The sequence below is a fragment of the Pleurodeles waltl genome, chromosome 11 (genome assembly GCF_031143425.1).
Source record: "Pleurodeles waltl isolate 20211129_DDA chromosome 11, aPleWal1.hap1.20221129, whole genome shotgun sequence".
Lineage (NCBI taxonomy): Eukaryota > Metazoa > Chordata > Amphibia > Caudata > Salamandridae > Pleurodeles > Pleurodeles waltl.
The window spans coordinates 16,627,186-16,651,671 of NC_090450.1; the positions used below are offsets into that span (position 1 = coordinate 16,627,186).

Sequence of the window (24,486 nt, forward strand, 5' to 3'; positions counted from 1 at the left end):
TTCAGGGGGTCGGTGATGCTGGTCCTTGGCGCATGCATGCCCGGGCACCCCGTGGGTGGGCCCTGCTTTCCTACGGAGCTGGTGGTGTGGGGGCTGGACTTGCTGCGTGCCTCGGTGCCAGGCCCGGGGTTAACCCTAGTGACCCCTGACACCACGTGTGATAGTGCACCAGCCCTTCAGCTGTAGTGAACTGTGAAGAGTCGGGTGCACCAGCGGAAGTTCCCATGTCGCGTCTCATTGTTCTGCGCACCATGGGGGCTTATTCGTGGGACAGGGTGTGGTTGTCTTTACTTAGGGGCGGTCGGACTGGTTACACCAGGCTCGCGCCACAGACTCCTTCCTGGTCCTGGTGACAGACACCGACCTAGTCCCGGAGGAGGAGGAACACGTTACACCAGGGGGTCTTCTTGGTACAAGGCGGAATATCTCGCCCACTGCCCTCCTGCCTGGCACCGAGAGCTGGCACCCTGTGAGATGGGGGGGCACAGCGCGGCCCTGATTTCCATCCTCCTGCTGTCTGCCATCCGGACTGCAACGGGGCAAAGCACCGACGGTAAGTAGACATCACTAGACCTTCATTAACCTTTTAATAATAAAAATATATACAATATTAATATTGTGTTTCACTTCGAGGAGCTGAGGTTTCTAAGCGCCTCGAGTAACGGATGTCACTACTATTTTCACACTCGAATGTTTTCATCTTTTGGCACTTTCTTGTTACTTGTCATAATTTCCTAGCCCAATGGCATTCTTTTCACCGACCTCGGGGCACAGAAAGTCCGAGTTGTCCTGACTGTGAAGCCGACCTCTGACCTTCACGCTCCCCGCTGTTATCAGCAGAGAGACTCGTTGAGCTATTTCACCAGCCGACAAGGAGAGGTGAACGGACGAGTGCCGGGAGTCACGCACCGAGGCGCGTCGTGTGGAGTAGGCGCCCACCCCACCCCACCCCTCCAGAAACCAGGCAAGACACTACTTCTTGACCCGGGGCCACGCAGGGGCCCCACAGCTCACGTGACACAAGTGTTCTGCAGCAAAACCCGAACCCACTCAGCAGCAGAACTGATGACTGCTTGAGAGGAAAAAGCATCTCCGATGATGCGAAATAAAGACCCCTCGTGACCCAGACATCCCCGATGCCTTGAACTGGACCATATGAACTTTTGTTTCTCGTCTGTTGCCATGGTTACCAAGCGTCTTTCCAGTTCTCCTTGCCTATTAGCATCCTCGGACAGATGCTTATCGCTGCTTAAACAGGGAACTCCAAAGATCAAATAGCTACTTTGCACTTGAAAAATACACGTAATTGTGTAATGACGCCGGTTCAATCCATTTAAGAATAACAAAATAGTTACTGTTTCAAAACGGCGTTTTCAGGGTACACAAAAATATATGCACACACGGATGACTAAAACTTGCCAGGACTCAAACCTGTGCCCCGCACACCCAGCCCACAGAGCCACTGGACTGGTTGACCAGCGTGTGCTCTAGGGCCTAAAGTGTTTTCTTTGTGACTCTAGGACTCGGATTAGTATCCCAGCTTCCCATTGACCAGACTGTGTGACCCTCAGCAAAATGTTAGTTTTTCTTTTTTTCCGCTCAGCTCATTAATGCGTTTAGGAAGCCGGAAAGTGCCTTTCAGTTGGCTGTCTCAGGTCGGAGCGCTATGTTTGATGCGCCTTGCTACCTCGGTCACTGTTTTATAGGTTAAAAGTTTTCTTTCTCTGCCCTGTGATTCTTACGGGGCCGGACCCGGCTTGCTAATTGTTTATCTAAAATTGTTCAGACGCCGAACTCATGCTACATTCTCTTAAAAGGACCCATGACTGGTGGATTTTAAAGCTTCTCTTCACTGGGAAGATTTTCAGAAGTTCAGCTTATGTCCTTTGAGAAGGATGCTGTGCCACATCTACAGAGAAATGGTGCCCCTCTGCCCTGTCTTTGAGCTGGTGCAGTCTCCTGCCCAGTGCCAACACAGGCACCCTTGCACCAGGCTGAAACGGTGCCTACGTTACAGGCAGGGTTGTTTTCGTGCAGAAAGGGCGTCTTCCAGTACAAGTAACAATCCTGAGGGGTAATTCCCTATTTCTGTGTTTGATGCAGGGTGCATCACTTAGCGAAAGAAACGAGAAGAAATCAATCTGTTTGTCATTACTCCTCTGTAGGGCACGCGCACCATTTTTGCGCAACTTCCAGCGCAAAAAACATCCCTGAGAGGTAATTTCATGCAGAATGCATCAGGGAAAGAAGAGGAAGTAACCGAAGAAATAAATATATTTCTGGTAACACCTCTGTCGGTTATGCACACCTTTGGACCACAAAGTGACTTTGCAAATCTTTGTAAAACTGGATTTGCGTCAAAATACTTGGGTGGATGTCCGTGAATACTTGGGTGGATGTACGTGAATATTTGGGTGGATGTAGGTGATCACCCCTGCTCCACCCAAGTAACGGCTACCCAGCGTAAAGAAGTGCAGGGCACGTGCGCCTTCCCTTGCATTACTTTGTATTTACTGTCCCAGGTAAAGCCACAGAAATCCACTCTGTCTGCCTCAGTAAATGCCAAATGGATTTTACGTTGTAGCTGCGTCACAAAAGTGACTCAACAAGGGCACAAAATCGTAGTAAATCTAGTTGAAAGTTCTAATTTTTCTGTTGCCTTTCTTGGGGTATGTTTTTCCAACAGTACAACACATTAATGGTCACTGCAACAGAAACAGCCAAACATAAGGTAGAAACTGTCAGGAGCGAACTCTGACCTGTTTTAGGTCCTGAGCTCGCCCCCAACGACCGCAGCACCAACCTGCTGCCTCCTGCCTCTGTCCCACGACCACGCTGCCGTTTGCGTGTTCGAGGCCCTCCTCCACCCGCAGGCATCCTCCTGCGCCTCATCCCTGGTGGCTAGTGGGCTCACTTGACCCGTGTGCCGCTTCCGCCGTCCCGTAAGTTGTTTTTCGTTTTTTCTGCGCCTCGCCGCCGGCGCTTCTGCCCCCATTGTGCCCCCCTGATTGCTGTCTCCCCGATTGTGTATTGTGCCAGTATTGTATTTCTTATTGTGTGGTTTTTCTTATTGTGACTGCCTTAGTTTTGCTCGTTTTCTGTGTTTTTGCCCCTTGTGCGCTCCCCGATCCCTGCCGCTGCCTCCCTGCGGCCCGCCCCCTTCGCGCCCCCATTTGCCGCTCCCTCCCGCCTCCCGCCTCCCAGCTGCTCCTCCCTCCCCCCTCCCTTCTTAATGGCTGGCGCTGCGCGTCCACGCAGCGGATGCGCGCAGCGGGCGCGCCGCTGGCGCACCGGAGGCGCGCCAGAGGCAAGCCCGTCTGCGCCCGTCCGCGCCTGGACCGCGCCCAGCGCCACCCCCCCTGGTCCTCGCGCCCCCCGCGTCCGCTACTCAGCCAACGAACTCCGCGCTTTCAACACCGGCTCCTCCACGGAGTGCTTCCTGGCGTCCCCGAAGCACACTAAAGGACCTTTTTCCTGCCGCACCTGCAACTTCTCCTGCATCAGAACGACAAAACCAACAATAGAATCACTCAACCCCAACCACCTGAACTGCATCCTCATCAACACCCGCTCCGCACGAAAACACGCCATCGAGCTCTGGGATTTGCTCGACTCCACTGCACCCGACGTGGCCTTCCTGACCGAAACCTGGTGGAACGACTCCTCGGCTCCGGACATCGCCATCGCCATACCGGACGGTTACAAAATCACCAGAAGAGACCGAACCAACGGAATCGGCGGCGGAATAGCCATCGCTCACAAAGCTTCCCTCAAAATCCACACCCACACTGACGACACCCTCAAGACAGCCGAACACCTCCACTTCCATATCCACACAGACCCCAACACGACCCTCAGAGGAACCCTCATATACCGCCCTCCAGGACCAAGAGCCCCCTTCAGCGACACCATCGCCGACCTCGCAAGCACCCACGCCCTCGCTTCCCCGGACTACATCCTCCTGGGAGACCTAAACTACCATATGGAAAATATCAACGACGTCAACACCGCAGCACTGACCTCCAACCTCCTCAACCTCGGACTCCGCCAGCTGGTCAACACTCCCACCCACATCGCTGGACACACCCTCGACCCCCTCTTCACCTCAAGCAACCACATCTCGTTCAGCCACACCTCCGAACTCTACTGGACCGACCATCACTGCGTCCATTTCTCCTATAAGAAAATTACTGAGCAGCACCGCATCCATCTACCCCCCTACCGCCGCTGGGGCAAAGTCACCCAAGACCAACTGACCAGCACCCTCGTTAAAAACCCTCCACCCGACGCGACCGACCCGAGCACAGCCGCCATCAACCTCCATCAATGGATCCTCGACTGCGCCTTAGCCCCGCTCAAGAAGCCCACCGCCAACCAAGGAAAGAAAAAACCAACCTGGTTCACAGACGAACTAACCACCTCCAAAAGCCGTTGTCAGAAGCTCAAAAAGAAATGGATCCTAGAACGCACGCCCGACAACCTCGCCTCCCTCAAAGACGCAAACCGTGAACACCACCAACGGATCCGCGTCGCCAAGCGCGCCCACTTCACCGAACGCATCAACAACAACGCCCACGACTGCAAAGAACTCTTCGGCATTGTGAAAGAACTCTCAAATCCAAAAGCCAACGCCAACGACATCCCGCCCTCACAGAAACTCTGCGACGACCTCTCCACCTTCTTCCACCAGAAAATCGCTACCATCCACAACAGCTTCAACACCGGCCCACCGCCAGATCCCCCCCCCGACGTCTCCAACCATGACTGCCGCCTCACCGCCTGGACCCACGTGGACGACGCAGAAACCATGGCAACCATGAACACCATCCACTCAGGCTCCCCCACGGACCCATGCCCTCATCATGTTTTCAACACAGCCAACGCCACCATCGCCCCCAAACTCCGCAAGATCATCAACCTCTCCTTCACTTCCGCCACCTTCCCGGACAGCTGGAAACACGCTGAAATCCAACCCCTCCTCAAGAAACCCAAGGCCGACCCCAACGATCTCAAAAACTTCCGCCCGATCTCTCTCCTCCCTTTTCCAGCAAAAGTCATCGAGAAGATCGTCAACACACAACTCACCCACTTCCTCGAAGACAACTCCATCCTGGACCCCTCACAATCCGGATTCAGACGAAAACCACAGCACGGAGACTGCTCTCCTCGCCGCCACAGATGACATCAGACATCAAATGGACAACGGCGAGACCTCGGCCCTCATCCTTCTCGACCTATCAGCCGCTTTTGACACAGTCTGCCACCGCACCCTACTGACCCGCCTCCAGGAAGCCGGCATCCAAGACAAAGCCCTCCACTGGATCTCATCCTTTCTCTCCGACAGAACTCAGAGAGTCCGACTCTCCCCCTTTCGCTCCAAAGCCACCAACCTCATCTGCGGCGTCCCCCAAGGATCCTCCCTCAGCCCTACTTTGTTCAACGTCTACATGGCCCCCCTCGCAAAACTGGCCCGCCAGCATCACCTCAGCATCATCTCCTACGCCAACGACACCCAGCTTGTCCTCTCCCTGACCAAAGACCCACTCACCGCCAAAACAAACCTCCACGAAGGACTAAAATCCATCGCCGAATGGATGAACAACAGTCGCCTGAAACTCAACTCCGACAAGACGGAGATCCTCATCCTCGGGCGCTCTCCTTCGGCCTGGAACGACTCATGGTGGCCCGCCGACCTCGGACCCCCACCCACCCCTGCCAGCCACGCAAGAAACCTCGGCTTCATCCTGGACTCTGCACTCACCATGTCCAAACAGGTCAGCACTGTCTCCTCCTCCTGTTTCAACACCCTCCGCATGCTCCGCAGAATCTTCAAGTGGATTCCAACAGAGACCAGAAAGATGGTGACCCAAGCCCTCGTCAGCAGCAGACTTGACTACGGCAACGCACTCTACACAGGCATCCCAACCAAAGACATCAAACGACTCCAGCGTATCCAAAATGCCTCCGCCCGACTGATCCTCGACATACCCCGCCGATGTCACATCTCCCCTCACCTGAGGGAACTCCACTGGCTCCCGGTGGAGAAGAGGATCACCTTTAAACTCCTCACCCACGCTCACAAGGCACTTCACAACGCCGGACCCTCCTACCTCAACTCCAGACTCAATTTCTACGCTCCCACACGTCAACTTCGATCCGCCAACCTCGCCCTCGCCGTCGTCCCCCGAATCCAGCGCAAGACCTGCGGCGGCAGATCCTTCTCCTTCCTCGCCGCCAAGTCCTGGAACTCTCTCCCCACATCTCTACGCCAGACCCAGGACCTCCTCACCTTCAGGAGACTCCTCAAAACCTGGCTCTTCGACCGCTAACTGCAGCACACCTCCACCCCCCCCCCCCCCTTCCCCCCAGCGCCTCGAAACCCTGACAGGTACATAGCGCGCTTTATAAATATTGTGATTGATTGATTAGGTGAGGGCAGTTATTAGGAGTGAGAACACAGCGTCTCCTTTTCGTATTACGCCGTTTTCTTTCTAGCGGTGTGTGAAATTTACTTCATTACGCCATTTTCTTTCTAGCGGTGTGTGACATTTACTTCATTTCATTTTACATAAGCACATGAAATTTCGGGAAATTTACATGAAATTAAGAGAAATTCGAGAGGCAAAATCCAGTATTTTGCTCTCAACTTTTAGTATGAAGAGCTTTGTTTTATCAATTTAGGACGCGAAGATGCATTTTGTGCTGAAAAAAATCAATAAATAAATCGCACACAGGGGAAATTGCAGCCGTTCCCGTTCACCCCGATCACACCACACACATGCTCCACCTAAGGATTTTACCACAAATGGCACCATAATAACACGGCCCGGCGTAATGGCGTAATGTCAAGCATTACGCGAGATGTCCGATATTATGGAAGATTACACCGGCGCAACATATACAGTATTTCTCCTGGACCTTTTTTTCCTGTAAAGGAAACATTCCTGCTACACTGTATTTTTTCATGCTGTATTTTTTACGCTGTAATTTTTTTATGCTGTAATTTTTTTTAACTCTGTTTTTTTTACCCTGTAATTTCTTCAGGCGGAGGACTATGTCTTCTGACACAAATGGCCGTTTGCTCCCCGATCAGCATTGACTAATGAAGTCCTAGTTCTTGTTTTTTTTAAGTACGTTTAGACAGCACAATAGTTAGAGGTGTTTAAGGTGTTTCTTAAGAGGCCCCATATGAAGGGGCTACCAAGAGTGCAGTGGAGGGGAGTACCAGATACTCCGACTGCGCCCTGAGAATGACTGCCCTCTGGAATGGTACTTCTGAAATACCCATGTCTTGAGAAGTAGAGTTTCAGGGCCCAGCGGTGAGTGACTCCGCTCCACCCTTCAAAGATGTTCAATCCTGCCACCAGGTGGTGAGAGCACAAAGTGTGGACATCTGCAGGCCAGGCAAACATCTCAGCAGACACAAGGCCCACTGGCCTATTTTAGCAGCTTTGAGATGTTTTAGCTAGAGATTCTCAAGGGGGCTCCTGGTTAGGGGTGCCACGTTGTGAACCCCAGCTAGACAGTTGCATGCTGTTTACAGACACCACCCTGTGTTCTAGCGTTGTGCCTCAACTTTGCAGGCGCATCATATATATGGTTTTCAGGGGGGGACCCAAGGGGCACAGGTAAAATTTGTGTGAACACCATTAATGTGCACTTGTGATGAGTACGTTCATGCATGTTTCTGTGTTTAGTATAAGCAGTGCAGTGCTGTTAACTCAGGTCACAGAATTAAACTTTTAATTCATTTTGGATATGTTGGTACCAAGATTGCACCCTCATAGTCTCTCAGCTGTCTGGGGTGTCTCTTCTCCCACTTGTGCTCCCCAGTGATATAAAAAGATATTGATGGTACACGAGGGTCACCCATCTGTCTGACCTGGCCAGCTTCCAGCTTCCTGCCTCCAGCAACTTCACAGACACTAGTCGCCGCCTCTATCCACACTCCTGGTGCTTTAAATCTACCAGTGTGCCTGGTGGGCCCAGAGTTTCTTTGTTTTTGTGTATTGATGTCATATGTTGAGGCACATAGCTAAATGCATATTAGTCAAAGACTGGGGCCACTAGACCCACCTATTATGCCCATTGTCCTACTTTCTGCAACTTCATAGACTTTACACAGCCTCCACCCCTGTCTTTACCCTGACACTATCACAATACTTCATCTGCGGGGTGTGTGTGTATGTAGGTGGCAGGTGCATGTGGATGATGTGCATTGTGCCAGTGGGGTGTGGGTGGAGGGTGGTGTGCGTGGGGGTGATGTATGAGTGTGGGTATGGTGGTGTGTGGATTGTGTGTGCTTGTACGTTTGTGTGTATATAGGTGTGTGGTGTGCATTGTGTGGCCGATTTATGAATGTGGGGTGTGTGGATGGTGTGTGTGTGTATAGGTGGATGGTGTGAGTGGTGGGTATTGTGTGGGTGATTTATGAGTGTGGGGTGTGTGGATGCATATGTGTGTGTATATAGGTGGGTGGTGTGTGTGGCGTGCATTGTGTGGGTGATTTATGAGTGTGGGGTGTGTGGACGGTGTGTGTATGCATATGTGTGTGTATATAGGTGGATGGTGTGTGTGGTGGGTGGTTGGTGTAATGTGGTGTGTTGTGTGGGTGGTGTGTGTTGTGTATGGGTGATGTATGAGTGTGTGAGGGTGGGGTGTGTGGATCGTGTGTGTTTGTGTGTATATAGGTGGGGTTGTGTGTGTTGTGTCTTCGTATCATTAAACCACAGTAGGTAGAGCGCCCTGGCTGTGTAAACCGTCAAGGTGAGTTGAGACCAGACCCAGCCACTAGATTTCACGTTCTCTTCCCTGCTGTTAACTTTACAGGCCCTTACTGACTCAGAGTAACAACTATTTCTGTGCAAAGGTACCGTATGGTCAGAAATATTATTTCCAGCTGCTATCCACGCACATAAATCCCTCTATTACCAGTTAATCCTCAAGCTTTGGACCTGGCTTATCCTTGTGGAATTCCACGTGAAATTCCAATTGTATGGGAATTTAAGCTAATGTTAACCACCTGCTCTGGGTAGGAAGGGAAATACGTTGAGGGTAGAGAGTGAGTGTGGGGAAGGGTATGTAAGGGGAAGGGGGCCAAGGAGGCCATAACATGGCGCCTGTGCCTTGGAAAGTTTGGGTGAGGGCCTGGGGACTGGGCCAGGATGCACTTAGCAGTCCAGACCTCAAGCAACTTGCAGCAGGTAACACCTCGTCCAGCTTTCCCCCTCCTGGGACTGCGAGACCACCAGGCCAGTTATAATTGGTCCGTGTGGTATCTAACCCAGGGACTTCGCTTGGCCCAACTTGTCCCCCAGGCCTTGGCCTCCACTTCTGTCTTTGTTCCGGGTACTTGAAAGCTATCAGTGTGCATCTTGTGCGTAGGCTTCCCCTGAAACACAAGGGCTGTATCTGATTGCCAGGAAGGCAGGTGTCTTCAGAGGACTTTGGGAACCGGTTGGTCCCTCCAGGCTGTTATCGGCAGCATCCACTCAGATCTTTAAGACTTTCTACCACAGACAGAGGCCCTTCACGCTGAAACTTACCTGCGCGGCAAAATGACGAAAGAGATGTGCACCCACAAGCGGGGCATCGCATCTGAAGGATTCGGGGTCACACATCCTGTGTGGGCTGAGGTGTCTGGCTTTTGGAGGGTTTGGGGGCGTTTTACGTTCATAACGTGCGCTGCTGCTCGTTCTCCCCTCAGCGATCATGCTGGGAATGTTGTGGTGGCCCTGACTGCTATGACGATGGGCACAAGAGGAGGGGTGGGGGTGGGGTGCATCTCGGGCAGGGTCCCAACTGTCCGCACCTTAATTACACCACTACGTCACGTTTGCTTTGTATAATTATGCGGAACGATGTTTTACCTGTTCCCACACCTGAAGTAGTCAGGATCGGAGTCCCCCGGAGGGTGGCACTTTAAGTGAAAGATGACCACGAAAAACAAACCTAAAAAAAACCTCGAGGGGCGCATCTCACTGCTGGGTGTTCTGATAAAATAGCGAAGGAGCCCATTTGACTGCAAGATGTTAATTAAAAGGCGCCACAGTGTCCAATATAAAACTAAACCCAAGTGCTCTGGGCGCCACCCCGACCCATCATTTGTCAACCACTGTGCCATTCTCGACAGAGACCGCCTTACGACAGTCAGTACTGACCCTGCTCTTCGTGGGAGCGGCCCACCCCAAACTGTCAGATGAGGCGTTATTCAGACGAGCACCCCAGCAACCCTTGGCCGGGTTGCCCTGATTAGGCCTCGTGAGTGAGGTACAGCTTGGACCCTATGGCACAGTGGGCAAGAGTGCCATATCTTGGGCAACCCTTGGCCACTTGGGACGTTACATCAAACACGCATAAGGCGATGGGTGGAACGCGCGTGGATTCAACCTGTGCCCTGCAGAGCGCACACTTTCCTAGAGCACGTGCACTAACCCACTGAGCTATTTTATTAGCTTATGGAAGTCACTGCATAAAATAGAAATATATCTGCAAAAACACTCATCCCATCAAAAAAAGTGATGGACAACAATGCAATAGGAGTCAGTGACCAGTGTTGCCCCTCCACAGGCTGGGTAGAAGGTTGGTTTCTCGCAGGGCATGGCTACCTTGCGTGTGCGTGAGTGGGGCATGGGAACAACTATCTACTATGGATGCGTCAGACTCAGGCCCTAAGTACAAGTTGGTCATAATCCCCCGCAACAATCACTGCATCCAATAGAAACAACACCAAGTAGATTGTATTGCTTTGGGGTAATAATACTTGAGTATTACACATTTTAGTGGAAAAACATGCAGATTTTTATTCTTCTGGCAACGTATGATTTCTGTGCACATTTCATCCTTTAAAAAACAGCAGGTTTCAGCTGCCAAGATACTTCCTGAGTATGTGTGATGTGAGGCTAACTTGTGTGGTTTGTGTAATTTCAAAACATTTTCGAATCTGAAACTGTTTTCTCTGCACTGCACAACCACACTCTCACAGGACCCCCTACTTTCACAGCAGCACCCCTAAACTCCAGACTCCACTGCACAACCACACTCTCACAGGACCCCCTACTTTCACAGCAGCACCCCTAGACTCCAGACCTCACTGCACAACCACAGTCTCACAGGACTCCCTACTTTCGCAGCAGCACCCCTAGACTCCAGACCTCACTGCACAACCACAGTCTCACAGGACTCCCTACTTTCACAGCAGCACCCCTAGACTCCCGAATCAGCTGCACAACCACACTCTCACAGGACCCCCTACTTTCACAGCAGCATCCCTAGACTCGAGACCGAACAGGATGGCGGTGAGGGGTGTCATGGGGCCCCTGGGGGCCCCTGCTGGCATGGGCACTGCAGGGGCCCCCGTAAGAGGGCCCCTAAAAGATTTTCAGTGTCTGCCATGCAGACACTGAAAATCGCGACGGGTGCACCCGTCGCACCCTTCCCACTCCGCCGGCTCCATTCGGAGCCGGCTTCCTCGTGGGAAGGGGTTTCCCGCTGGGCTGGCGGGCGGCCTTTTGGCGGTCACCCGCCAGCCCAGCGGGAAACACAGAATAACCGCGGCGGTCTTCTGACCGCGTAGCAGTATTCTGTTGGGGGAACTTTGGCGGGCGGCCTCCGCCGCCCGCCAAGGTTAGAATCACCCCCAAAATCTGAAAACGTGGCGCTTTGTATATGTTTAATAAATCAGATAGTCACATGCACATTAAAGGGGACAGGTGTACGCGACATCTGTGTACACATAAAACAAGCAGAAAGAGAGGTGAGGGAACTGTACATTGAATGAATTAGCGACTTTAACAATTCGGCACAAAGATGCGTGGGCCGAATCACGCAAGCTGGGGTGTGCAAAGCCTCCATTCAAACATTCATAGCAGCACCTTGAAGCCCATTAACGCAGACACTTACCTCGACACACTCTTCTGTGGACATGGCCACCTAGGGCGTTGTCTGAATGAGTACTTTGAGGGACCGGTTCACAAAACAATTTGTAAATCCCTACCCGCAGGGTTACGCCTACGCTTGCGGGTAGATGTATCCATTTTTACATTCAGGCGTAAATCCTGGAAAACTACGACACTGGCAGCTTCCCTGCTGCCATGACTGACGCAGGCAGTAACACATGCGTAAAGGTACACGCTGAACACGTATGCATACCTGTATGTTCACTTAAAGTGAATTTTAATACGTTTTTTTCAAAACAGGAAAAGTATTTTTCCTTATGGAAAAACACCTTCTCACCCTCCCCACGCAATTTTGTAGGTGACTGGCTCTGTAACAGGAATAATTGTCCCTCAGTCTTTAGGGTGGAATGGACAGAGAACATGTTTATGAATACCAATAAAATGAGTATAAAACTGTCAGGGATTCCCGCTCTGTAAAGCCCCAATCCGACCCAGGGAGCACACGTCCTCGAATTTCGGAGATCCCATCGTAAGTGCTGTAATTTCGCATGTGAGTGAGTACACGGATCTATCACCCTCAGTGGCTCTTCCACTGAGTCCTGGGGCATCGGCGCCTTTCACTGACTGACCTCATGTCGAGTCTTTACCCCTCTTGTTTGCCTCAGAGGTCATAGTTCAACCAGGGCCATGAGTCAGCCTGGAATTTTCAGATCTGAACCCGAGTAAAAAAAGGGGGGGGGGGGGGGGGTAGGGCAGGTGAGGTCACTCTCCCTGATGGAATAATATATGCCATCCCTGAGTGATGTCACCGGGCTGACGTTCTGTAACATGGACTGGTGGCATCCCGATCAATGTCAACTATAAAGGCCTTTAACGCTGGAGCGGACCTTTAATGGTCGGTATAGTCTGCTATGGAGGGCTATGAGTCTACAGTATGTCCCCAGGCAGAGGTATATCCCTCCGGCCTATTACCACATCACCTTCCTACCTCCATTTTGTGAGGCGCGAGTTACATTTTTGTAGCTCGAGGACTCCATATTGTGAGCGCCCTGAGAGGTATTCCACGTTTTTGTTGAATTGTGCTCCTCTGACTGTTAGAGCATCTGGAGAAGGATTCTCCCAACCCGTAGCAGAGGGTCCTTACTCTCTCCCCAGGTGATGGTAGAGGACTGACCACTGGCAGACTCTACCTTGGACCGCTGGACGCAGAGCTCCTTACTGGCACTTGATTTAGAAATCTCTTTCATTCTCTCATACCTGTATTTTAACACTCCTCCCTGAGTGTATGCAGATGGTGGGGTGTGTCTGATTTACACACGAGGGGTGTGGACCTTGTAGGAGTTTACTAGAAGGTGGAGACCTCTTGGAATGGCTCTCACAGTGCGAGACAGCACCCGCACAGCTTCTGTTCCCTCTGTGCCTAATTTGAGCCAGTGGTTTCCGGTGCTCGACACCAGCAATTAATTGTCAACACAGGCACATGTGACAGCCTGCCAAAAGGTGGCGCTGTTTCGCTAATTTAGAGATGAACGCAATGACATTTATTCATTCAATATACATTAAAAATTACTACTACCTGAGGACCAAGCCATTCTTTTAGCTTTGAGGGCCTGGAGTAGTCAGATTTGTCACACTTGTACGAGTGTGATGGTTAGTAGTTGTGTAGTTGGTAGTTGTTGTGTTGGCAGCGTTGGCAGGGACAAAATGTAGTATAAGCTGCAGTGGCTCTTGAGGAGATCTGGCACAAATGAAGCACTGTGACCCCCCTGCTTACTGTCCCGCTTGGTGTTGCCCCGGCTCCCCTCATTTTAGACACACTATTTCCTGGTCAGGTGTATAGTCTGGGTTTTACGAATAAACACAGCCAGTGACTCAGCAGACAGACTGTCCCCTACTGTCTCCTCTCCGGTAGAACTGGTTGGGGGGAGTTCTACCAAGAAAGTCTTTGTCTCCATGACACTCTGTCCTTAACTAGTCCCGGCTGCCCCTCACTCTGCCCCGAAGAGAGGAAAGCAGATTCCGTCCACCACTAGGACAAATGAACAAACATTTGTCTTGGGCGAGTCCTCTTTTCACCAGTTGGTACTGCCTGTTCTCTCCCTCCCTGTGAGGCCAGGCCAGGAAGAGGAGCCCTTTGGAATGACTGGAATGGAAGGATTGCAAACTCCCGACTTGTCACTCTGTCCCGCTCAACTGTCGCAAACGGGGATAACGAGAACTGCTTTGGGTATCGGTTTCAGGGGCACCCTCTCACATCAAGGAAAAGCACTCAGCATGGTTGTAGTACTGAATATCAACAGCAACACTATGGCGATACAAGAATATCGAGGACAGAATACAGCGGGACAAAATATAAAAAGATAGGTGCATATAGAGAAGTATAGATTTACTATTCCCAACTCCACATCTACATGCCCTGAAGATATATCTATGTGTAGGTAGGGATAGAATATCACATATTCTGTCGCACTGATACTGTGGGTTTGATGCTCAGGGTGCACACCCGAGCTCCCACCAGAGGAAGAAATGGACCAGTGTTTGTGATCCAATGTGAAGTCGATGACCTTCAAGACAATGACAGGCCTGGACTGTGGTGGAGGTCTCACCTCCTGCATCTATAGAGAAAGTTAGGACCATGAACTATACTCTTTTGATTCTGAAGCCTGAAGCCCAGCTGCAAGGAATGATTTGCTGTGAAAGGAAGTCATGGAGAAGAGAGGCCAGGCCAAGCCCCGAGAGCAGCTGTGAGCTGCGTGCCCAAAAACAACACATTGTGATCCCAGGACGAGCAGGACATCAAGAACCCCTGAGCAACCCTCTAACCGGAAACCGCACGACCCGGAAGTACTGGATTTACCTCAAAACTGTCTCCTGCTTATGCCTGGTGGATCAGAATGTCTGTTACTACACGTCCTTGGGGGTACCCCCATTAACTCTGAAGTGCCTAGAATCATTTGTTTGCCACAATCCAATTTTAAGGAATCATGAACTTTTGGAATCATCCTTTTTAGGAGAAAAGGTTTTTGCTCATCTCCAGTTAAAGGCTGAACAGCAGTGCTTAATTTGAGCTGGTGGTTTCCGGTGCTCCACACCAGCACTTTATTGTCAACACAGGCTGGTATGACAGCCTGCCACATAGTGGCGCTGTTTGTCTTATTTTCTGAGGAGCACAACAGCTGTTGTTTCATTATTAATTATACATTTAAATCACTAGTACCTGCCATCCAAAAGTACAAGTATAGCTTTGGGGGCATGTATTAGTCATATTAATGTATATTAAAAGCCTAAATTGTCCCACTTGTATGAGTATGACTGCTAGTAGTGATATTACTGTCATTGGCAGCGCTAGTGGGAGCAATGGGTTGCGCAAGCTGGATTGGGCTCCAGACGAGGGCCCGGGCACTTCTTTTTTTCACAAATTAAGCACTGCTGGACAGGGAACTGAGCTGCTGCTTTCTCTAACATAAGGACCTTGGCTGGCTGTCCGGTGAGGATCTCTGTGATGAAAGTGCATCCTCTGGTGTGGTGGGCACACTTTTGTCACAGCTAATGTCAAACTAAGGCTACCATGTTTTTTTCAGCCTGCTTGGCACGTGATTTACATTTTCAGAAACAAGTCAATGGAGGTATAGCTCCTCTCAAAAAGCAACTCAATAACCCTGAAGCTCAGGAAATTGTCTCCCTGTCTGGCCACCAGTGATGGTTGCCAGCCCTAAATAGGACAGGACATCCGTCAATATGACATAGCAATTCAGTACCAGAGGGAGAGTTTCCAGCAGCGACTCAGCAGGTGGAAACCCTCTGGTTTCCCAGCTCAAAACGGGTTTCAGGAACTATGGGGCATTTTTATCAGAGCTTTGCATCATGCAATCTGGCACCTGCGTGATGCAAACCTCTAGGCCAGATTTTTTTAAGCCAAGCTAAGCCACTTTGCGTAGCTTTGACTGGTTTGAAAAATCTGGAGTAATGCAGTGAAGAGAAAATTTCTGCAGTGGCTTACTCTGCGCTAGAGAGGCGTTCCATGGGCGTTGCGTGGGTGTTCCCATGCATCTCCAATGGTTTTGATGCATCCCCAGATTTAGAAAAACTTGTCAACTTGGGGATGCACCAAAATCCTACACCTCTAATGGGAGACGTAACGAGGAGAAATATCTCTATTTCTCCTTGTTTCTTCATTTTTCTGCGTGCTGCATTCTACAGCACACATATAAAGAGGAAAAAGCCTCCCAGGATTGTTCTTGCACAGGAAGGTGCCTTTCCCTTCACAAAAACAATCCTGCATGCAAAGCAGCCACCCTTACAACACAGTGCGAGGGTGGCTGCGTTGGTGCTAGGCAGCACATTGTGTGTCAGCATATAGGGAAAGGAAAGGACTATTAGGCTGAAGATTGTCAAGCTGAAGAATGCTGGGCTGAAGATTGTCAGGTTTAAGATTGTTGAGTGAAGATTGTTAGGCTTAAGGTTGTCCCTCTGAAAATTGTCCCGCTGAAGATTGCCTGGCTGAAGATTTTTGGGCTGAAGATTTTTGGGCTGAAGATTGTCAGGCTGTAGATTGTCGGGCTGAAGATTGTTGGGCTGAAGATTGTCGGGCTGAAGATTGTCGGGCTGTAGATTGTTAGGCTTAAGGTTGTCCCTTTGAAGACTGTCAGGCTGAAGATTGTTAGGCTGAAGATTGTCAGGCTGAAGACTTTCAGACTAAAGATTGTTGGGCTGAAGTTTGTGGGGCTGAAGATTGTCGGGCTGAAGGTTGTCGGGCTGAAGGTTGTCAGGCTGAAGACTTTCAGGCTGAAGATTGTGGGGCTGAAGATTGTGGGTCTGAAGATTGTCCGGCTATAGATTGTCAAGCTGTAGATTGTCCGGCTGTAGATTGTCCGGCTGTAGATTGTGGGGCTGAAGATTGTCAGGCTGAAGATTGTTAGGCTTAAGGTTGTCCCTTTGAAGACTGTCAGGCTGAACATTTTCGTGCTGAAGTTTGTCGTGCTGAAGAGTGCCACAATGAAGATTGTCAGGAAGATGTTGATTGTACTGAAGATTGTCAGACTGGAGATGTGCATGCTAAAGATTATCAAGCTGAAGCGTCCAGCAGCTGTGTGTCAGATGGAAGAGTTTTGGGGTTTCTGATTGAGGGTGAAAGTTCGGGATGGTGATGAGATGGTGGTATAGTTGGCTGCCAGCCAAAGTCTAGATCAGCCACAGTGTTTCAGGTATTTTCCAAAGGGCTCATCAGACCTCCTGGTATCAAAGGAAACAAAGCATTCTTCCTCTCTTAATACCCTTGCTCTACAAGAAAGGTGTCTTTGGAGACAAGTCTTCTTGCATTTTTCTTTTGTTTTGAATGTTAAGATATGGGTGGTATGCTGAATGTGGTTTTTGCGACTCTTCCAGTGTTTCAACTACTAGTAGACTTGTTTTGCTGTGTGGGCTTTCCCACAGATTAGAGCTTTAACGTTCTGGATACCACCTCTGACCCAAGTCGCATTTCAAGTCATCCAGTATTTGTAAGGAAGAGCCATGGACTGCACAAAGTGTTGTCTCTCTGGACGTCCCTTAAAGTTCTGACATAGTTGCTGGGGGGAGACCAAATTACACAATGCCAGCAGTCGTTCGCAGCACCCAGAATTGAAAGAACTCGGAGTGGAGGTAGCTCCTTTGCATTTCTTGCTCCTAAACTTTCGAACACACTCCTACAGTAGATTAGCAAAACAGAATCAGAAATTTAGAAATGTGTTAAAAACTGTCCTGTTCAGCTAAAAGGATCAACTTGGCCAGTACCTGACGCTGGGTTAGTGCTGGGAGGCCCTCCGGGTAGCCATGCACTTTATACAACCTCAAGAAGAGAATAGAATAGAATGATTTGAAACACATTGAACCATACAAGCTGTACTCATAGTTGTAGTCACAACATAATAATGGTACAACAGAGTACCTAGGTTTAAATTAGCTTTAACTAACCATTCTTCATTCCTAAGTAAGGCATTTAATATACGGGCAAACTTTTAGACCATTTGGTATAAGAACTTATACTACAGTGGGCCCAGTTTGACAGCCCTCAATGTAGGGAAGGGGGACTTGGGTCAACTATATCCTACAGTGTGCAGAGATAATCTTTTTTGTTCTTTCATTTGTCTTCCACTTCCCATAGGAAAGCGGGCGATCATGCAGAAAACACAATTCACAGGAAAAACTTCACAAATTCAGTAAAAAATAATAAGTAGCTTATATCTACTGACATTGTGCTCTTTAAAGTTTTCTTTGCATCTTTAAGAGAGAAAACTGTATTTCCTGGTCCTATAAATGTCTTCCTTGCAGCCATTAAGGCAAAGTATTCAAATGAAACATCAGCCAAATACATTTCATATCCAATGGTCATTTAGGAGGCCTCTATTTACGTGCATATTACACTGTGTGTGTGTGTGTGTGTGTGTGTGTGTGTGTGGCAGGGGTCGAGAGGGGAGACAGGGGGTGGTTGTATCTGGTGGGCAGCTTTAAAGAGACAAGCTCTGTCAGACTATGAAAAGGTTTTTTCCTAAAATATCCCTTCTGTCATGTATTTATCTAATATCCTGACTTGAAGACATCTGGGTGTACTACACTGCATTTTAAATGATGTGCCACAAAAATATACATTTCAGAATATTAACTACCACAATATTGGTGAAGGCAAACACATATAGGTATCAATAAAATTCACATCTGCTTACTTTGAAGATATACATATTTTCTAGGTACATATATTAAGAATAGCAAATCTGTACTTATCTATTTTTACAAATGGTTGCTTTCACAATATTGTGGTAGTCAATATTGTGGATATAATATTTTTGTATAACAATATTTTTACTGCTGATATTCAAATGTACATCATCATTTAGGGCCTTATAGCACAATTGCTGGTATTGTTGCCTTGCATGTTTGTTTCAGAGCTGCAATAGTCTGTTTGAAAGGAAGCTTATGAAACAGTGCCTATTGCTGCAATTTTACCCATAGCTTCCCCCAGATGTTCTGTCCAGGCAAACCTTGAACATAACTGGAGACCCAGTGGCAATATGAGGAAACTGTGTTGATGGTTTGCTTAACTGAGTTCATGTATGATTTAAAATAATTTACAGCCTGATTGAGAGTTTGATGATGCACCTGAAATAGGGTGGACCGGATATCTGTCACGTTTGTAACAGAGTACCTCTCAGCTAAGCTCCCTTAGTTTTCTTTGTAGATTCGTATTTGTTAAGTCTAGTAAAATTATATTGTTAGCCTATAGCCTGCAAGAAAAAGCTTTTTCAACCTAGAGTTGGCAAAAGTGACTGAATCTCTGCAACACAAGTGTGCAGCTCAGTTAGATAAAGTGAAAAAGCAAATGGGCAAAGACACATCCTTTCATTGGCCCATTTGAGGTACGTATTTGTTCTGAGTATTGCAAGAAACCATTCTGTTGGATTCCCACCCGAGTCAAGTTCTCTCAAAAGATGTAGGAGGCCAGCATGGATTGTCATTTGTTTAAATTTTCTTTGCAGTGTTGATCTGTTGACTTCTCAAACAACCCTGAGGCGCGATACGGTTTTTGGTCAACATATTTGTCAGCTATAATTTGTTGGATCAGGCAGATGATGTTGAAAGCCCCTTGGTCAATTGGACTGAGGTTGTTTATATCTGCCTAGCCTCTGAAGTGGCATCACAGACTGACAAGCTCTGCTCGGGGAATGACACTGCAGACTCAGATTACTGAGCCCCATAGTAGTTGGGGTCATTTGCGTCTGGCAATTTTGTGAGCTGGGCCCCATTCATACTAAGGATGAGGGCAGTCGCCGCTTGGATGGAAGCCAGCTGCCTCAAACTCAACTCGGACAACAAAAAGATCCTCGTAATCACCTTCACTGCTTCTGCCTAGAATGACTCCTTGTTGCCCACCACACTGGGAAACACCCCCCTTCCACGGACTTCACACGCAATCTGGGCATTATCCTAGACTACTCTCTATCTGTGAGCCACCAAGTCAATGCCATCTCATCGTCATGCTTCCTGCAAAAGACTTTCAAGTGGATCCCCTCTGACACGAGGAAGACAGTAACCCACACACTCATCACTGGCAAACTGGACTACTGCAACACACTCTGTGCTGGCATCATCAAGAAGCTACAATCAAGACTACAAGGAATCCAGAATGCAGCAGGAAGACCCATCCCAGACATCCCCGACACAGCCACATCTCCTCCCACCTCAGAGACCTACACTGGCTCCCAGTTAACAAGCGCATCACATACAAACTCCTGATCCACACCTACAAGGCCCTACACAACATAGGACTGGCATACCTTAACCACTGCCTCGCCTTCTACGTACCCAACAGACATCTCTGCTTGCACTTGCCGCTGTTCTCAAGATCCTTCTCCTTAGTTTATTATTTGTATAACATCATATTTAAAAAAAATTAAAAAAAAAAGCACAATACAACACAGCACAACCACAACGTGACATAACACAACATTGTGCATCGTCCATCAGTTGAACACATTATTTGTTTTTACACAAAGCTACTCAATCGAGGATGCTATGATCTACGCCCAATGTACAATAAGTCTGAAATACACCCTATTTGTCATGGGAAATAGATGATTGTTTCATGGAGAAACTAATACATAAGTAAAGCTATAATAATTATGTGATTTATAACCAAGAAGCTACAATTGCAACCACAATTTCCTTGTCCAATGTAGATGGGCTAAGGTCAATTAACTGAGATTAATGATTTTGTTTGTACAAAGCTTTTTGTGCTAATGTCCTACAATTTGTTTTATTCTATCGATGGCACAAACTACTATGAACTTAGGCTGGAAATGAAGGAATAAACCAATATTGGGGGTACAGAATGGTCACTTATGATGAATGTGAGATGAGTATGTGTACTCACAGCCACAAGGTTCGTTGAAGACTCTTTTGATAACATCAAGTAATGAGGACTTGAGATGAGGCAGTGTTATTGATGCAAAGGGGTCCGCCCCTTTCGCCCACCAGGATTTTTCACTTTTCATTTCCTGGTTTTTCTACCTTTACTGTGAGTGAGTCTCACTACCCAAGTCTCACTCATGATAATTTCACTGTAATTGGACTGAGCGTGTTTAAGATCAGTATCCGCTTTTTAAGATAGGGCCACTGCAGCAAAGCTAAGCTAACTCTGGTCTGGTTACATGTGAATATGTGTGCACATGTATGTGTTTGGGCTGTGCATATGAGACTATTATCATGCAAAGCTTGTAATTGCGCACAGTAGACTGGTGGAGAAGGGACTCTGCAAGAACATGTGCTGACCTGGGGTAGGCTTTATCAGTAGGCATTTATAGATAGGTTAGTAGGATTCACTGAGAAATTTGTAGTGCTTTCACTGTATCCTTCTATATAGGTAAAATCTGCCGTAGAGTGCAGTGTACTCCATTCAAGCCTTCACAGTCCAGAAACGTGTCAAAATGGGGTAAAACAGTGACGCCAAGTTTGAATTTACAGATTTCAGTAACATACATATACTGCCTATGGGATGTCAAGAGATGTCACATTTCTCTGTCAGAGTTTATAATCATATTCCAGACCCTTTTCTCACCTGCTGTGCCAAATTAATTTCTCTGCTCCCCAGCTGAGGAAAAGAAGGGAACAATTATCAGTCAATGACCCAGTTCCTGGAAGTGGAAAGGGGTGTAGGATAAAATATGTATCTGATAATTAGCTGTCATACTGTGGCTGGGTCATCCCAGGCCTGTTGAACAAAAGAGGAAGACAGACATCTGAAGCTAAAACATGAGCGACTCCCATTCAAAGGTTTGGTGGGAAAGGATCTATCAATTATATCAGCTGTGGATGAAGTTGGGTTCCTCAGAGGAGCTGGTCAGAGTGTCCATGGGACAGTGAGGGGAGGAGCACCAGGTGCCACACAGCGGAGAAGGCTAGAGCAGGAAGCCTGTAACCCATACCCTCCGCAGAATGCAGCCTTTTAGAGGCTTGTTAAAAATACCACTGGTGACTAGCCCTGACCAGTAAGAGCAAAACGAGTCAAAGATCATTACAATCTGCCCAATGGGACCTGAGATACGGCACTGAGGTTTGACCTTTAATTCCACTTTTACACAATGAGAAATGCAGCGTGTGGTGCTGTGCAGCGAGTTCATAAACTTTTCCCCAGGGTGGACCAGGACCCATCCACAGACACCAATCCTGAGGAGGAGTAATGCCCAGGCCAGGTGCTTTGAGTGCTTGTGTCGTCACTGCTCCCATCGCGGGATCTGATTATAAGGATGCTTCAGTTCAGTGGGAGCACAGAGAACTGTGGTCAGCTTCCACATGCACCTGAGGACAAGTGCTGCACTGGGGAGCCGGCAGGAGGAGCAGGGGCCTTCGGATTTCCCACACAACACCCTCAACGTGCCCTGCAGTCTGTGGGTCTCCTGGGTGGAACTGAGGCACCCACAAACAATAAAACTAAAAAAAACCTGACAAGCAGAGATCCGCCTCACAGAGCCCGCTGTTTGAAAATTTATTTCATCGGACCATGGAGCACCCCATAATACTCTCTGAGGGCTTGACTGTGCCTCATTCCATTCCTGTGGTACCCCAAGGAGTGGCAGGGGCTCCACTAACATTGACACAAGTGTTGTGGGTGGGGACTGCAGGAGTTGTACCAGCCCCACGGAGTGTTGTAAACAATCTGACCCTAAGTCGCTTGGGATCTTGTAGAGATGATCCCTGGAGAGGCTCACCAAGTACTTAAAAAGGACTCTCTCAGTTGAGCTGCTATTCTCCTACTGTGGTGCATAGGGTCCCTTGAGGTTACCCTTTTGGCAGCAATATGTTGTGTTGTTGTTGTGTATGAATGAATTGGGATTGGTAGCCCACAACACCTCCCCTGAGTGGGCCTTGGACTTCTTTGCTTCACCACCCTGAAAGAGTCAAGCGCTACAATGGGGTACTTCAGTAAGTAGACAATTGTGGACCTACTACTTGCACAAGACCCATATCCTGCACAACTAACAACCTAATTTCTTGCAGATATGGGATATAATTGTTTATAAAACATGGGAAACTGTGTAAAAGCCGATCTCTAATTTCCTTATTACAGTCTAGTTATCTGTCAAGCTGTGGCTTCATAATGCCTGCTGCCACAGCCATCAGCTAAGGTGAAAGGCATGTCACATAGCATAATTACAGCTGCAGTTTAAACAACGAGAACTGGCTTTTCGATCTCATGGTCTGTTTTTCTAAAATGAACAATGATCAGTAAAAAATGAGATATTTATGCCATTATCGTTATTATTTCACTCTGTAGGTCATTATAGGGAATACAGAATCTCTCTGCATGCTTCTGCACATTCTGCGTCTCAGCTTGATTTTAAAATCTGATTTACATTATCGGATTACGGCCAATTGTTTCTTGATGTGCCTAATTTCACTTTTAATGTGCATGTCTACAGCTATAATATATTTTACAAATGAGAGATCCAGGCACACATGACTTAAATAAAGGAAGGTGTAGCTATGTACTAGAAGAAATAAAATACCCTCTTCAGTACATTAAATAGATGTTGCATGTCACCTTGGAGGTACATGACAGTATAAATGAGTATACTTTCAGGGTACTCCTTTGTGGCTAGCAATATCCTTATAATCCAAGGAAGGGCATACTTTGTGCTTTATATTGCTTTTAAATTTAATACAGTCAACCTTGGGAAGTCAGCCTTGAGTAACTACTGTTTGTAGACTTCAGATAATAGGCCCACTGACTTGTGTTTCAAAATGTGTTTATACCATTGTTCGGCATGTTGTTTTATGACATGTTATGCAAACAGGCCATAATGGTAACTGTTGTTCTAACTATGATGTGCAGATTATACTTACTTTTAAAACTCTACTGTAAAATATACATGTTTATCTATACAATAAACTATTACTACTATCATAGAACACATATATTATGAGTGGAATACATTTACTTAACTTAGTTCAGGCTCAAAACAGCCTCTTATTCCACAAGAACGCATTGTGTACATTTATGTATTTTTATCTTCTCCAAAATACAGAGTCTTATACCACAGCAGAGGCCTCTTTATATTCCACCGAGGCTGAAAGTGCTACACTCTCCAACACTGATGTCTCAACACAAGGTACGATTTAGGATAAGTTTATGGGAAAGCACATCTTTTGGGTTCACCTTTCTTGTGTAAGATGTTTGAAAGAGGTTATACCATGCTCTCATCCTACAGAAAACAACATGCGCACAGATTTAGTTACACTTGCCTTCTCTTACTGATCGATACGTTAGCTATAGGTCACTTACTTTCTATCCATTTATTTATATATCTATTTATCTATTTATTTGTTTTAGATTTTTATGTAGCGGTCCTCTTACACATTTAGGCTGTCAATACACAGTCTACATTTTCATATTTTAACAACCACCTACACTCTATGAATTGTGTTTTCATGCCCTACCTATGTCTGTCTAATAAGGGGATAACCTCTGCCTATATGGTGAAACTCAGCTTCTATGTTTTGTGGTATTTTGATGACTCACTTACCTGAGCAGGACGTGCACTAGCTATGTTCTCAACCA

The 24,486-nt window shown here is 47.9% G+C and overlaps 1 protein-coding gene across 1 annotated transcript in view; it reads left to right on the forward strand.

Moving 5' to 3' along the window:
• Positions 1-359: 359 nt before the first annotated feature.
• LOC138265048 (mucin-4-like) overlaps positions 360-24,486 on the forward strand; it is a 223,263-nt gene continuing 199,136 nt past the window's right edge. Inside the window, exons 1-2 of the mRNA XM_069212596.1 lie at positions 360-553; positions 23,954-24,037. Coding sequence (XP_069068697.1) covers positions 475-553; positions 23,954-24,037 — 163 coding nt within the window. The 5' untranslated portion in view covers positions 360-474. The remainder of the gene's footprint in view (positions 554-23,953; positions 24,038-24,486) is intronic.